At 35.4% G+C, this 16,628-nt stretch overlaps 2 protein-coding genes across 4 annotated transcripts in view; one reads left to right on the plus strand and one right to left on the minus strand.

Annotated features, from left to right (window-relative positions):
- The window catches only part of NDUFAF5 (NADH:ubiquinone oxidoreductase complex assembly factor 5), a 424,603-nt gene that overhangs the window by 85,997 nt on the left and 321,978 nt on the right, over window positions 1-16,628 (minus strand). The window lies entirely within an intron of this gene.
- The window catches only part of ESF1 (ESF1 nucleolar pre-rRNA processing protein homolog), a 65,601-nt gene that overhangs the window by 23,094 nt on the left and 25,879 nt on the right, over window positions 1-16,628 (plus strand). For all 3 annotated transcript variants that reach the window (XM_025469269.3, XM_025469270.3, XM_025469271.3), the window contains exon 9: window positions 749-910. In XM_025469269.3, coding sequence (XP_025325054.1) covers window positions 749-910 — 162 coding nt within the window. The remainder of the gene's footprint in view (window positions 1-748; window positions 911-16,628) is intronic.

Genomic DNA, 16,628 nt, shown 5'->3' on the forward strand with positions numbered 1-16,628 from the left:
GTTTTTGACTTGGAAAAGTACAGTGGAAATATAGAGCAAACAAACTTTTCATATATTAGTTTTCTTTGGTATTTGTTGCCCATGAACTTTATATTATTCCTTTGTATTCTAATTATTTTTATAAAATTAGGAAATGGAAATGTGGATATTTTTCCACACTGGGATATTAGTTGAATTAACTTCTAATTTACTCATTTTTATTCTCAGTGTGTTATTGAGATCCTGAAAGTAAGCATCCTTTTATTCACCACCAAATGGAAAAGACCCATTGTTTGTTTTGGATTATAAGCAGCTTCTTTTATCTGTCTCTTCAGCATAAATAGTTCAATCCATGTACCAAATGTAGCCCAACAATATTCAGCCTCCTTTTATTGACCATAACATTTTAAAGCCACTGTGGCAGATGGTAGAAGACATAAAGAGGGATAAAGTGATGTCTCTCCTCTCTTGTTTATAGGGAAGAGAAAGTTCAAGGATGTTACGTATCTATAAAATTATTTTGAAACATGAAATTTAATAAAAAGGGAGATTCTCAAATATACTGTTTAGACAGTGCTAACTTATATTGCAGGTGATTTTTATTATAGACAAGACTGAATGCTTTCATTTAATTCATTTAATATTAACTGTCTGATTTTGATACTGCATTTTTTCATTTTTTTCTGACAGTACCTTTTGGAAGGTGTAGTGACTGTGAGATTTAAAAGTTATATATTTCTGTATTAAATGAAATTGATCTTTTTATTAGGTGATGATAAAATCAGTATAGAAGAAGATGGGAAAACAAAGAAAAGTCAAAAGGATGATGAAGAACAAATTGCTAAATACAGGCAGCTTTTGCAAGTTATTCAAGAAAAAGAAAAGAAAGGCAAAGAAAATGACATGGAAATGGAAATTAAGTGGGTTCCAGGTAAGAATTAGAAACCCACTAAATATTCACTTGTTTTTCTTCATTTTTCTTCATTTCAAGATGTTGAGTGCATTTTATTTGTTTTGTTTTGTTTTGTTTTTATTTATGATAGTCACAGAGAGAGAGAGAGAGGCAGAGACACAGGCAGAGGGAGAAGCAGGCTCCATGCACCCGGAGCCTGATGTGGGATTCGATCCTGGGGCTCTAGGATCGTGCCCTGGGCCAAGGGCAGGCGCCAAACCGCTGTGCCACCCAGGGACCCCTAGATATGAAACTCTTAGAAACATAAACCTAAAGAAATCTTATTTGCCATGAATGTTTTGATGAGGAAGTTAACATGGTATTTGCGTATATCTCTTAATTCACTTAGGGGCTAGTGTTTTAGACTTTTGCCAGTTTATTCTTTTTTTTTTTTTTTTTAAGTTTTATTTATTTTTTCATGCAGAGAGAGAGAGAGGCAGAGACACAGGCAGAGGGAGAAGCAGGCTCCACGCCGGGAGCCCAATGCAGGACTCGATCCCAGGACCCCAGGATCGCGCCCTGGGCCAAAAGCAGGCGCGAAACCGCTGAGCCACCCAGGGATCCCCTTGCCAGTTTATTCTTGATTGGTTTCTTTGATTCACTAACTACAAATTATTTCTGTCCATTAATGAAGATAGACCTTTCCTAGATTTGATTCTAGTATTCTCAGGATATATAAACTTGAATACAGGCACCATATCCATTCTAAGGTCATTAAACTTCTTTTTAAAATGTGTATTTCATAAGTAAACTTTCCTCCCATAACTCCTACTAGACCTTAATTAGCAAGGTTTCCCTAGCATAAAATATATAATATATAATTTTCCATCTCCATTTTGCTGTGAAGAGTCAAAGAAATACAGCATAGTAAGTGATTTTTATAACTGCCTTGAAGGGCTCAACAATTTTTTAGAGTAGAATAATACTAATTAAAACCATGTCAAAGCTAAACAAAGATAAAAGCTAGTATAAATGAGGATTGTTTTCTAGCATACACATTTTTTTCAGCAATCTGAGCAAAGCAGCATGTACACTTGGAACCAATACTGGTTTTGCAGAGTGCTGCTGTTTACATACATGTATATCTTTTTTTTAAATTTCAGTATATATAAGATACAGTGTTATATTAGATTCCAATGTACAATATATACATATATCTTTTAAAGCCAGGTAGGGGGCAGCCCGGGTGGCTCAGCAGTTTAGCACCACCTTCAGCCCAGGGCGTGATCCTAGAGTCCCTGGATCAAGTCCCACATCAGGCTCCCTGCATGGAGCCTGCTTCTCCCTCTGCCCGTGTCTCTCTCTCTCTCTCTCTCTCTCTCTCTCTGTCTCTATGAATAAATGAATAAATAAATGAATGAATATATATATATAAATATATATTTTTTTAAAAATTAATAAAGCCAGGTAGGATTTTTGACCAGGATTCAGTTCTTTGCCACAATACATCTTTAGATGAAAGAATACTAATAACTTGTAGGAATATAATTGCTTAAAAACAAGGTGTTCTATGTTCAGTAGTATCTGTTTCTTATAACTGGTATGTTTTTTCACTGGGAATAAAATGTTTGCATAGGTTTTTATTTGTGGAGGGGACTAGCACATTTGATATTTGAGAGTTGATTGACTATTGTAATAAATTTCGTAGGGTGGACTCAACTCCTGCATATTCCTGTGGGAATGTGGTGCTATGTTGTAGCCCATTTGTTTCAAATATTTGTCTTTTGCAGGAAGTGGTGGTAAGAAAAAATGAAGTTTAGTAGTGTTACCATCTGAACAATGATTGGGAGAACTCAGTTTAGTCTGGAGAGGAAGTCTAAAAAGTGACTTACTAGTTATTTTCAAATACTTGCAGAATGAATATATTAGTGAAGATTTCATTGCTCTTTTTAAATTGGAAGTCAGTATTTTTGCCAGTAAATAAAAGTTGAAGGAAAGTAGAGTTCAATGTAATATAATGAGGAATTCTCATCATCATTAGAATTGTCCAGCAAAAAATCAAAGAGGCTGCTTTAAAGGGGTTGGGTGCCCTTTTCAGTAAGTCTCATAATAAGGCATATCAGTATAACCATACCACTCAGGGATGTTTATGAAGCAATATTTTATTTAAGGTCCTTTACTTCTATTCAATGATTCTAAGGAATATTGAATTCTATTTTAAGTCAAGTATGTAATTACAGTTTAATCTTAGAATGAGCCCATTGAATGAAGATTTTTTTTTTAAGATTTATTTATTTTAGAGAGAGTGGGAGAGCTAGTGTGCACACGTGCTAGCAAGTGGATAGGAAGAGGGAGAGCAAAAATCTCAAGGAGACTTGCCTCTGAGCTCAAAATCCTAGCAGGGTTCAATCCCACAACTTCTTAGATCATGACCTGAGCCAAAACTAAGGGTCAGATGATTAACCGACTGAGCTTCCAGGTGCTCCCAGATGAAGATACTTTATATGAACACTTTAAATTGAAGTATTCAATTGACTGAGAAGGCAGATTTATAGTAAACTTGATTGAGAAGTTTTATAGCTTATAGCAAATATTTCAGCTTTGTCAAGCAGACCAGATCAAACCTTTGTCTATGTTAATACAGTTATATAGGGAAAATACAAAAAAGTGATATACTTGTGTATATAACTGGAAGATATAAGCAACAGTTTTCCTGGGATAAACCTCACTTGGTCATGGTGTATTACCCTTTTAATATATTCCTGGATTCAATTTAATAATATTTTGTTAAAGATTTTTATACCTGTGTTAAATGAGGAATATTTATTTATAGTTTTTGTTTCTTACAGTGTCCTTGGCTTTTGGTGTCAGGGTAATGCTGATCTCATGAAATGAATTGTGAGCTGTTCCCTTTTCTATTTAGCAGTACCTTTTTATCTTGACTCTAATTTCCAGATATAATATTAATGTTACAGAAAATATTTTGAAAATGTAAAATGAAAAATTATCATCTGTAATTCCACTAACCTAATCAGCCTCGGAATGATTCATTGGGCTGATTTAATCTATCATTTCTCTGTTGTTGAATACTTAATCATATTCCTAATCTTTCATTGCCATAGACTCATGGCATTGGGAAGAAATGTGACTAAAGGCCTTTAGCAATCTCAGAACCACAAATATTAGTACTTTCTTCGACTCTTCACACTCATCACCAACCAAGTAATTGACTTGCTGTTTTAGAGTCTTTTACTTTTAAACAGTTTTTTAACAAAGATGTCCATCCCCTCGCCTCCCTCCCCCCGATTTTAGAAATGTCTCTATGCATGTAGAGAGCAGTCCTACTACAAGGAAAAGCTCATGTTGGCAGTTAGGCTAACTCAGTAGTTATGTGACTTCCTCATTCACATAGCAACTTGACATATGCTGTGTATCAACCTGTGGTTCTCTCACAAGCTGTTAAAACTACCAGTGTCAAAACCTCAAATGTTAAATCTCAGATGCCAAGTATCTAGGATGTTATAAATAATCTATAGCTTTTTCCATATTTTTAGTTATTTTTATAGGATAGCTTCCCAGAAACAGAATTACTGGGAAAAGGCACGAACACTTTTTGTGTTTTGAGATTATTGCCAAATTGCTTTCCAAAGAGTCGTAGCTCATAATGCCTTCAGTAATAGGTAGAAGTGCCAGTTTTGTGGACTTAAAATCAACATTGGGTTTATTTATTTATTTTTTTTACTGCTAATTGAGTGGAGGAATATTAATATTCTAATACATAGTGTGTTTTGTAAGTCTTGTATTTTTGAAGGCCTCAGTTGGGGTATTGCTATCTGTGAATCTTTGGTATATACCTGCACACAAGTATGTGTATACATTTGCAGATTTGGGTATAAATGTAAAAAGTCTTTTATATACTACTCATTAAATGACATAAATGAGCTAATCTTTCAGGATCTCAGTTTATTTGGAAAGTGGGACTGATAATACCTTTCTTGCTGAATCTAAGGTATTTATAAAGATACCTAATAAGCTAGAGTATTATTCATGTCATGTGTGTATTTTGGTGAATTTCTGTCTGATAAAATGTGTGTTCTCAGTAACAATTACCCTGAACCTCAGGACTTTTATGATGTTATACTTCCATAAACCACAGTGGGTCAGTATGAGATTACACTGTATCATTCATCAGTTTTTCTGTGGCTTGATTTCCAAAATACTAAGCTCTTCAGAGAAATAAGTACCCTTAATCACTAACATTTGTTGGAATATGGTTTTTTGTGTGTGTGGTTTTTTTTTAAGATTTTATTTATTTAGTTGTCAGCACAAGCTGGAGGAGTAGCTGACTCCCCACTTAGCAAGGAGCCTGATGCAGGACTTGATCCCAGGACCCTGGGATAATAACCTGATCCAAAGACAGACAGTTAGGCAACTGAGCCACCCAGGTGTTCCTGATTTGGTTTTTAAAAGGAATTTTAATTTAGAGTGTTTAAACTTCCTACCTTTTTACTTTGGATTATATACTATAGTAACATTAGAAGTTTAATTCCTTAAAGGTAGAGTATTAAAGGAAGCAGATAACAGGTACATAAGTATAACAACTAGAAAAAACTGTTGATAAAATGTTTAATTACAAGATTTTTAAATAAAGTTCCAATTCAGTACTTTGATGTTTATAGAATAATATTTTCCATCTCCTGGCTGACTCACTTTGATAAATAGATAAGGTGAGGTGATACATGTTGGACCTTACTTCTGTCAGTGAATGTCCTTGATAGGGAATTTGTAAGATACATACAAATAAAGGATAGCTGTTTTTATATCATATTTAAATAGCCTCTCTTATGTTAATAGTTTAAATTATGTAACTTTTTTTTGCTGTAGATAATACAAGGTATACATAAAAAATATCTTTGAAATTCCATCTAGAATATGAACAAATAACGACATGTTTCTTTGTAATCTTAAAATACATTAGATGTGGTAAAAGTCCTCTTTTTCTTAGTTATCTTTGGTTTAATAGATGCTGGTGAAAAGCATATCTGGTCTTTTTTTCCCCTCAATATCCTTCAGTACCCCAACTTCCCTTTAAGTACTTACCAAGCGCCTCCTAATGCCAGGAACTATTCTGGACACAGTGTGAACAAAACTTATAAATTCTTAATATCATAAATCTTATGTTTGTTGAAGGGGAGACACATAAGTCTGATAAAAAAAATATTTTGGCGGAAGCTAGTAGAGGTCAGGGAGTGAGACATGCAGAGAAGAGTGTGAGAACAGAGGAAATAGTAAATACATGGCTGCCCTAAAGCTGTAGTTTATCTATCCAGTTTAAGGAATGGCAAAGAAAGAATAGTGTGACAGGAGTGAGTGAATGGAGGAAAGAATGATAGATGAGGTTAGAGAGGTAACATGGAGCCAGACCATGAAGTTCTTCTGGATTATTTTAAGAACTGGAATTTTTTTCTCTGAGTGAGATGATAAGCCATTGGAGTTTTGAGCTGATCTGAATTATTTTTTAATAGGACCACCCTGGCTGCTGTCTTGAGAGTAGATTAAGGTAAGAAGTAGGACAGAATTGAAGAAATCAGTCACAAGGCTATTGCAATAGTCCTAAAATAATGAAGATTGTGAGTGGAATAAATTTGCAAAAGAACCTCAGAAATTCTCTTTGGACACATGTTAATTTTAAGATGCCTATTAGATACCAAGTTGGTATGTCAAGGAGATAGTGGATATACAATTTAGAGTTCAGGGAAGAGGTCAGAACTGGAGATCCAAATTTGGGGATCTTCATTGTCCAGGTCTCTGAAAGTAAAGAACACCAAAAGAGTGGATATAGGTAGAAAAGAAAAGAGGTTCCAAAATTGATCCCTGGAGCACTCTAGCATATACAAGTTGAAGAGAGCATATATATAATCCAAAGGGCTGGCTACCAAAACAGGAGGAAATTCAGAGTTCTAGGGTATCCAGACAGCCAAGTGAATGAAGAAAGCATTTCAATGAGAAGATGGGTCAATAAAATACAGACTGAGAATGACCAGTATGGAGATCATCAGTGATTTTGAACTGTTTTGGTAGAATGGAAGGGACACGATTAATGTGGATTCAAGTGAGAATGAGAATTGGAATTGGAGACAGCAAGTACAGACAACTCCTTTTCCTAAAATACTTAACTGCTCAGAAGTTCATTCCTAAAGAGTACTTCAACATGTAACTTCCAAAAACAAAGACAGTCTTCTACATAAGTGCAATGTTTTTATCACACTAAAGGATTTTAATATTGATAAAATAATAGGTATCTTACTCATTCCAATAATATTCTTTATAGTTTTTTCATGAAAGTGTCAGTGAGTTTTAAAGTGTCTGCTGGTAGTGGTTTATAGAATATCCAGAATCTGGATTTGACTAATTGTTGCCTAATTCAGATAGTTAATTCAGCTAAAAGAGGTTTTGGCAAGAATTCTCCATAAATGATGTTGTATACTTCTCATTGCCACACTTCATGAGGTCTCTGATGTCAATTTGTCCCATTATTTGTGCTGTTAACTTTGCTTACTCAGTTAAGAAGGTGTCTGACTGATTTTTTTCATTGTAAAGACATTTTTTTTTGTAATTAATTAGCGTGTATTTAAAAATGTGTTGGTATCTTATGAAGTTACACTACTAGTGCCACTGAATTTTTGCACTGCCGTCATAGAACTTGATTTACACTCCTACCCCCCACATTGTGAATAAGAAACCACGGGTTACCCTAGGAGCTGGCAGAGAGCAACAGCTGTGCCAAGTGCGACCAGAAAGCTTGCTGGAGCAGTTAGAGAAGCCCTGGCCTGTCCTAGTTCTCAGCTTGAGGACCCCGTTCTGTAGGGGAACTCTGAGAGGCCCTGCGTAACCCTAAGTGCTAGGTGCTAATACGTGGTGGTGGTTTTTTTTTTTTTTTTATGTATTTTTAAATAAAGACAGTTCTGTAATGCCCTTCTTCAGAACAAGCCATTTGCTGCTGTGGCATTCTTTTTTCTTTGTTTCAGTGTGGGGTGGGGATCTAAAACCCTCTTCCTAAACTAAGGCAATCAAATATTTTTGGATAAATTAAAAAAAAAAAGTAAATATCCTATTCCCCAACATTTTCTCTGCTGCTATTGGCATTCATTGTTGATCCTTGCTTTAGTCAAGTTACTATACTATACATTGGAAATGCTGATTTTCTGTCATTCCTTCTACATTTATTAGTTTTCATCTATCCCTTTCTCAAGTTACTAATGGATTGACAGATCTTGAGGAGTTTTTCTGTAATAGGTCACAGAGGAATGGGAAAGAAACTGAAGGAGAAAGTGAGATCAAGAGAGCATTTTTCTTTCATATGGGAAAAATAACAGTATGCTATGTATGTTTCTGGGAATAACCCACCAGAGACAGAAAAAAATGATGCAGAGAACTATGTCCTGAAGTAGGCAAAAGAAGTTGGAATATTTTACACAACTGGAGGGATTGGGCATTTCATCCATTTTAACAAGAGAGAAGGCATAGAATATGGTCACAGAATAATGGTTAAAAATGATATTCGCCTATTTGCTTGTATTAGTGAAACAGGAAGGTCATCAGCTGAGAGCAGGGATAAGGGAAGAGGTTGAGATTTTGGGAGAAAAGAAGATAAGAAATAAGTATTTAAGAGTCGTGAAGACAGAAATTTAATAGTATTGCTGAGCAGCAGTAAGGGAGCACTTGAAGTTCATGGTCTTGTAAAGTTGGATGAATCAACATAGTTATGTTTTTCTTTAGCCACATTTAATGATGTGCAATCATGGAGTAAGGAGAGAGTTGGATTAAACCAGTTTAGAAGATTTATCAATCAAATATGACCAAGCAAGAGAGGGACAAAGTTATATGCAAGGGGTTGATTGTAATGATGGACCAAAGTATCTGGGTTGGGTCAGGAGGAAAATGAGGGCACATTAGGAGTGAGGGATGGGGAAGAGGTAAGAGGATTGATGGATTGTAGGTCCCAGTGAAACATAAGATTAGCCTTATTAGTCTAGGGTTACTAGAGAGAATAAAATGGAAAGATTGGAGCTAGTGTTTGAGGAGTAGGATACTTGAAATTAAGACTGATGGGACTGCAATTTTGGGTTATGACATAATTTAGTTATTCTGAGAGTGAGTTTCTAAGATGAGATGGCATCATAGATTGATAGGAGAAGAGGAGGTCAATGAACTGGGAAGTTCAAGGTGTTATAAGGATCATCTGTGTAGATATTGCGGTCACCAAGAATTAAGACAAGGCTAGTATTGGAAAGAGTGGCAGTGAGCCAAGGGCTTAGTTCTTCAAGAATGAGGGGAGAGAATAGTCATTAGTTATCTTTAATAAGAAAGGCTTGTAGGTGATATGGTCTCATAACATGATATTTATTTAGTGTTGGGGGCTTGAGGGAGATGGGCTAGCCAGTGAACTGAAGGTGACCATGAGTAGTAAGAAGGACAAACTATGAGAGAGAAAAATTCACCACCTAAAAAGGATATAGGGGGATCCCTGGGTGGCACAGTGGTTTGGCGCCTGCCTTTGGCCCAGGGCGCGCGATCCTGGAGACCCGGGATCGAATCCCACATCAGGCTCCCGGTGCATGGAGCCTGCTTCTCCCTCTGCCTATGTCTCTGCCTCTCTCTCTCTCTCTCTCTCTCTCTCTCTCTCTCTGTGACTATCATAAATAAATAAAAATTAAAAAATTTTAAAAAATTAAAAGGATATAGGAATATAGGCCCCCGAGGAGAACCAGGTTTTAGTGAGACTCAGACAAGTCCGTGAATGCAGAGGATTCTGTGAATGAATATTAATGAATGTGATTATGACTGACTTGTAGAAGAGCTTCATTGTAGAGGAAGACAGAGAAATGCGAATGTTCACCACTTTATTAGAAGAATGATTTGGAAGTTGTAGACTTCTTGTGGTAATGGTTTTAAATAGTGATAAAGGGCATGATGAGATTAATGCTGATGGTCTTAAAGCTTTAATAGTAGTAAGACTGTGAGTGTCTTGAAGGAGCTCTTGTCAGGAACCTAGAACTGTAGGATACTTTTTCAAAGGAAGCATGGAAGCTAGAGAAGAAGCAGCAAGAACTCCCCTTGCTGTCTGTCTAAGCCAGCTCACTGAGGCAGAAGGCACTCAACTTACTCTTTCTTCCACTCTTTACAGTTGTAATTTTGTATTCTGGTGTTTGTTTTGTCCTTTGTTCTTCCTTTTTTCCCTTTTATTCTACCTTTATTCCTCTGTTTAGTGACCCACTGGGAACGTTAAACACAGAGACACATTAATGACATGTATCCATGGCCATTGTATTGTTTATTCTCTGTTTGGAAAAAAAATTGCTTGTGAATCAATTGGGCATTCTTTCTGCTAGGCAGCCCAGTTTCAAACAATTTTCAGACATCTCAAAACCTGTTCACTGTTTACTTTTGGCTATATCAGTATTTCCATTTATTGTCAGTGTATCCACCTTACGGATATATTTGAAGTATAACTAAAGTATATTCACAAAAATTTTTTTTGTTAAGAACTTTTAAAATAACCAGATGTTTAAAGTTTTGAGTTGAGTCGAGAGAAGAGCATTAAATGGAAAACCTGAACTTTAAAATAAAGAATTTACAGTAAGCTTTGTATTTTGATGATGGGGTAGAAATGAATTTGCAGTACGCTCTACTATCTTGTACATAGCTGGTATGTCTACAGCTTTAAAATTTAGGTGTATGTTCCTTCCTTGAATCATGCAGTTAACAAGGTGACTATAATGGTTTTGTAAGAAGCTAAAACTTTTTACTGTGCAAAAAACCCCTTTTTAATCATTTGTGAAATATGTAATAAAAATGAAAAACAGCTAGGGTTGTCTAAAAACATTGGTAGCACATTTTCTCCATAGATTTGCCAGTAAATGTTTACCAAGTTTTCTGGATTATTTTATAGATGATTTTCTCTCTTAATAATATAAAGACTTAATTTAAAAGAGCTATCCAAAGAGCTTTTAAAAGATCTGAAGCAAAAATTGAGGATATTTTTATACCAGTCAAAGTGTCAGAAAGTGCTAAAATTCCCATATGTTTTGAAGTTTCAGGTTAATTGGTCTGCTGTTTTAGGATGGTTACAAACATCTAGGATGATTTTTTTGATCAGTACATCTTTCTCTGCCCATATATCACATCAGTTGTACTGTTTGCATCTGTAGCCACTATTTCTAGACAGTAGTACTATTTTTTTTTTTACTTTGCCATAGATTTATAATCTGCCTGAAGTCAGTTCAAGAAGAGTGAGCTTGTTTCATGTATTATTTTCCCACAGCCCATAGCTATGCTGATTTGTTTGAAGTTGCGAATTCTTTGGTCTTTAAAGCAGAACTTTTGCCTATTCTATTTGAGGTTGTCCCACGTCATCATTCTATATGCTAACTGCCTGGCTAGCAAACCATCATTTTTCTCACACATGTTCCATATGTTATTTTGACAGAATCTCCTCAGACTACTTACTTTCAGCAGTTTCATTACTCTTCTTTATTTTCTAAAACTGGAAAATCATACAACCTTAAATTTACTACTTGAACACATTAATTTTTTCCTGATTTTTTTTTATTGTGATAAAATACATTTAACATAAGATTTACCATCCTAACCATTTTTTAAGTGTACAGTTCAGTTCATGTTGTGGCAACCATTACCACCATCCATCTCCAGAATTCCTCTTCATCTTTGCAAAACTGAATCTATATCCATTAAAACAGTAATGCCTCATTCTTCCTCTCCTTTGCCCCAGCAGTAACCATTCAACTTTCTGTCTCTATGATTTTGACCACACTAAGTACCTTGTAAGTGGAATCATACAATATTTATCTTTTTTGTGATTGGCTTATTTCAATTAGCATAATGTCTTCAAGGTTCATCCCTATTGTAATATATGTCAGAATTTCTTTCTTTTTTAAACTTGAATAATATTTTACTACACACCCCACATCCTGGTAACATTTACCCATTGATAGTCACTTGGGTTGCTTCCATATTTTATTTTAACTACACATTACCTTCTATAAGCAGACATAATTGGTTATATTAGACCCCTATTTTGAGTTCTCTGTTTTTAATTTCACTTCTCATACTTATTTTCACATATTTCTAAATAATCTTTATACTTAAAATGCCTGCACCACATTCCATTGTGTTTCTGATTTATAAATTATGAATCACTCCCTTGACATTGTGTTTTAAGCTCTTTCTAATGTTTCGCTATTATGGATAACATAATAACCTTATATTGGACTTTCTTAGGGTAAGTTCCTAACAGTAGAACATCTTATATAAGATGTGTCTTATCACGTATCTTGAAATAGTTCTATTAATTCATGGTGCTAACTGGGAAGCATTTTTTTAATTTATCAAGGTGCCTTAGAAATGCTGATAATAGGTTCCTAGAGGCTCAGTTTAGGTGTCTGACTCTTGGCTTTGGCTCAGGCCATGATCTCATCGGTCATGAATTTGAGCCCTGTGTTGGGCTTCATGCTCTTTGGGGAGTCTGCTTGAAGATTCTCTCCTTCTGCACCTCCCCCCACTCCTGTGTGTATGTGCTCTTTCTCTCTCTTTCCCAAATAAATAGATCTTTTTATTTTTTTAAATTTTTTTATTATTTTTTTTTTAGATCTTTTTTTTTAAAATGCTGATAACATTTTACACAAAATCAAATCTAGCTCCTACAAGAAGTTCAGTTTTGAAGCCACAGAAAGAAAAGGGCAGAAGTACTTTCTGCAGATCATTGGTTTGATGCAAAACTTAATCCCACTGTGAGACCATATGCCATTTTCTTGGTCTCTGAAACATTTGCCAACTTTTTTCAGTGCCCTTTTGGTTAGACCATTGTAGACAAATGTTCACTGACTATAATGCAATGATAATTTTCAACTATGAGGTCCCAAATGAAGCCAGTAAAATGTCTGTGGCTTGAACTGGTGGCTAGGCTGGCTGAATCTGCTGATTTCATGTGGGAAGGGCTCTGTATTATTCATTTCACATCGACATTGTTTGCCTGATATAACCTATTGAAAAAGGTTGTAAGGGTGCTTTCCTCCATTAGGATAATCTTCATTGAGGGTGGGTGGGATAGCACTCATCAAATGAACTGTCAAGAGATATATCCTTAGCTTAATTCAGTGACGTAGAAAACCTGTATTTGTAAAATTATTTGGCATAGTTTAGAATAGCTTGATCCTCTGTATGCCAAAAGATGAGTGCCAGTAATTTGACTTGGGTGAGTTCCCTTTGGTGTTTGGAATATGTCTTAGTGGTAAGTTGAATCATGTACTTTGAAGGCATATGTTTCCTTAAAAATTGGCTTGTGTAAAGTAGGGAATTCTGTCTGCAAGGGACTTAACCAAGATTTTCCTAAGTATTTCAGCTTAGATTGTCATAAAATACATTTCATTTTAGATTCCCATTGTTCCTTTCTGTAGAAGCATAGGGAGATTTAAAAATATTTTTTAAAGTAATTTGGATGCATAATTTTGATCTGGAAAGAATTATATTCTAAAATACTCTTTAGGAAAAAATAAATAAAACACTCTTTAGGCATGGGAGAAGAAATTTGCACCTAATGGATGCCTATTACTTTGTCAGAAAATGTGTTTTGCTAAAAATTTTACATTAAATTCTTCCAACAATTCTGTAAAGTGGTTATTAGCTGATTGTACAAAAGAGAAAACTGAGATACAGACTTACTCAAGATCAAAAAGCTAGGAGTTTTTTGTTTTCAGCTAGCTGAAGAACGTACGTAATTCAGACCTTGATGTGTCTGACTTCTGTACCATTAGAGTATTTTCCCTGGGTTACTAATCGAATCTAGCACTGTCTTCATTTAGTGCTTTCCTCAATCTGCGTATGTTTACTATTGCATGCACAAAGATATATAAAGATGTTCAGTGAATTTTACTTGAGAATTTGGAGAAATTTTGCTAAAAACAATAAGCACCTACTGAGGATGACTTAGTATGTGCTATTACAGACTTCTCAGGATGTGGAAACATTTTGGTCTGCAGCTAGGGTCACCTGTGTGACAGCGTCCAAGAAGGCTGTCTTCTGATTATAAGCTGTTCTGGAGTTTAAACAGAAAAGGCAAGAAAACATCTCACATGATGTTGAACACTGAAGGCTGCTTCTGGATATGCATGTTATTGGTCTTCTAAGATTCTGTCTCTTGGGACCTAAGAATGCTTGGCCTGTTACAGATTTCCTCAGTAGATTCTGTCACCAGAGAATCCCAAAGAATAAAAACAGTACTTACAAGATATGCTGTGAAAATATTGAAGTCCTAGGTTTTAATGTTACTTTCATTCTGTATGACTCTCATTCTGTAATTTCTTTAATGTTGCAGTAAAGGACATTGCCAATGAAATCAGCTCTTGAGTTAATTACAAATATTGGAAAAGTTGAAAAAATAAACCTTAAATGATAGTCTGTGTCAGAGATACCTAACCAGTATACTGCCTGTGGATTACTTTTGCCAAAGTTGATCCCGTTAGCCCTTAGGCTATCCAGAGCCTTCAGGTTGGTTTCCTTCTCTGCTTGCCTCCATTTACTTCAGTGTCCTGTATAAATCTTATCATTTTTGTATCTACCATAATAGGAACAAGGTTGCCAGGCTGTTGCTCTTCTGACAGTTATTTGTGAAATCTTTTTAGAAGTAGTCAGAATGTATAGTTTATTTATATATAAACTCCAATAAATGTGGAAGAAACTTGGATTGTGGCAAGAAAAATTTTGCTTGAATAGTTGCTTTATACTGAAATGCTAGGGAGGTTGATGTATTTTTAATTTCCTTTTGTTTTTATAAAATTGACTTAGAAATGGCATAGTGGTTGGACCCCAGCCTCAAATTGTCTTTGTATATTAATAGCATCTGTGGGCAGAATCCAGAGAGGAAAACAGGCTCAGTTTCAAGCCAGCAATTTATAAGTGGATTTTTCTAATTCAGTGTATAGATTGGGGCCTACTTACAATGAAATTTGAGGTAGCATTAATAGTTTACTGTGATTATAAAAAGAGCGTAGGGGGCTTGCTATCAGAAAATCTGGGTTTAGAGGTGCCTAGGTGGCACAGTCACTTAAGCATCTGCCTTTAGCTCAAGTCATAATCCCAGAGTTCTGGGATCAAGCCTCATGGCAAGCTCCTGTGGGGGACATACTTCTGCCCCTCCACTCCTGATCTCTCTCAAATAATAAAGAAAATCTTAAAATGAAAAAAGAAAAAAATCTGAGTTTAAGTATTATATGGATGGGGGAGTAAATGACAGAAGGCAGGTGAAAGCCATTTTTGGATACAGTTGTCAAAGAGTAAGCACTTTTTTTTTAACGGTCTACTAAAACAACAAAAGATACCAAAGGCAGTGAGTTATACAATTTAAAGAAAAATAACAAAATGAACACCTGTGTACCCAGCTTAAGAACGAACATTACTAATGTCTGCAGTCACCTACAAAACTCCCCAGTTACATCGTCATCTTTTCTCTACCAGAGGAAACTGAAATTACATTTCATGTTAATCATTCTCTTTCTTCTCTGCATAGTCATTTTATCACATATACATATATCCCTAAAAAGTTTTGACCTTTACAAAAATTACCCTCTCTATTCATCTGTTGCTTACTTTTTGGTATTAACATGCTATTTTTGAAAGTTATCCATATCAATATGTAAGGATATGATCTACTAATTTTCACTGTTACACAGAAGTCCATTGTAGATATGTCTGTTCTATTGCCAGTTATTGTAGTTTACTGCTATTATAAACAGTGTCTTTGTGAATATTCTTGGGACATCTCACCTAGGAAAATATACAGAGAATGCCTTGAATATATGTAGTAGGATTTCTTGGTTGTGGAGCCTGCTCACAGAGTTACCTTAACTAAGTGTGCTGAGTTGTTTTCCCACGTGCTTGTGCCATTTTAACCAGTAGTATGACTTCCCTAAGCTCTTTATCCTCATCATTAATTGATATTGCCTGGGTTTTCAGTTTTTGCTAGTTGAATATGTAAGTGTAATGGTATCTCATTATGGTTTTAATATGTGTGTTATTCTCAAATATTTGCTGAGTTCGTGTTAATGTGTGCCAGACTATTTTCTCCAGAGACAGAACACTGAAAAGACCTTTATGGGGCCCTACATTGTAGTGTGTGTGGATTAGGTAAAAGGGGAGAAAGGGAATTAGAAAACAACTAGGTAAACTAATCAGATGATGATTAGGGGCTATGGAAATAGAAGGATGAAGCCTGGATGAGGAGTAGGAAGTTTACGGGTGAGGGTAGGTAGCAATTAGAATAGATCAGGAAAGGCTTCACTAAGAAAGTGACATTTGCACAAAGATCTTTTAGGGACAGTACATACTAATTGTTATCCTGGGAAAGAGCATTTCAGGCAGAGGAAGCAATAAATGCAAAAGCCTTGAGGGGGAGCTTTTCTGATTTATCCAAGAACATTTAAGAAGCAGCAGAACAAACCAGGGAATGGATAGTAGTAGATGAGGGCAGAGATATGGCCAGATCATAGAGGGTTTTGAGACCTTTGAATGAACTTTAACTTTTACTCTAAAGGAAATGGGAAGTGAAAGAATATGACTTGACTTAAAAGTAAAAGACTTGCTTAAGGATATGCCTAATTATAAGAAGAACATTTCTTTGTATTTCCTCATCTGGAAAATGCCTCTTCAGTCTTTTGACCATTTTTATGTAGTATTCTATACT

The sequence above is a fragment of the Canis lupus genome, chromosome 24 (assembly GCF_003254725.2).
Source record: "Canis lupus dingo isolate Sandy chromosome 24, ASM325472v2, whole genome shotgun sequence".
Taxonomy (NCBI): domain Eukaryota; kingdom Metazoa; phylum Chordata; class Mammalia; order Carnivora; family Canidae; genus Canis; species Canis lupus.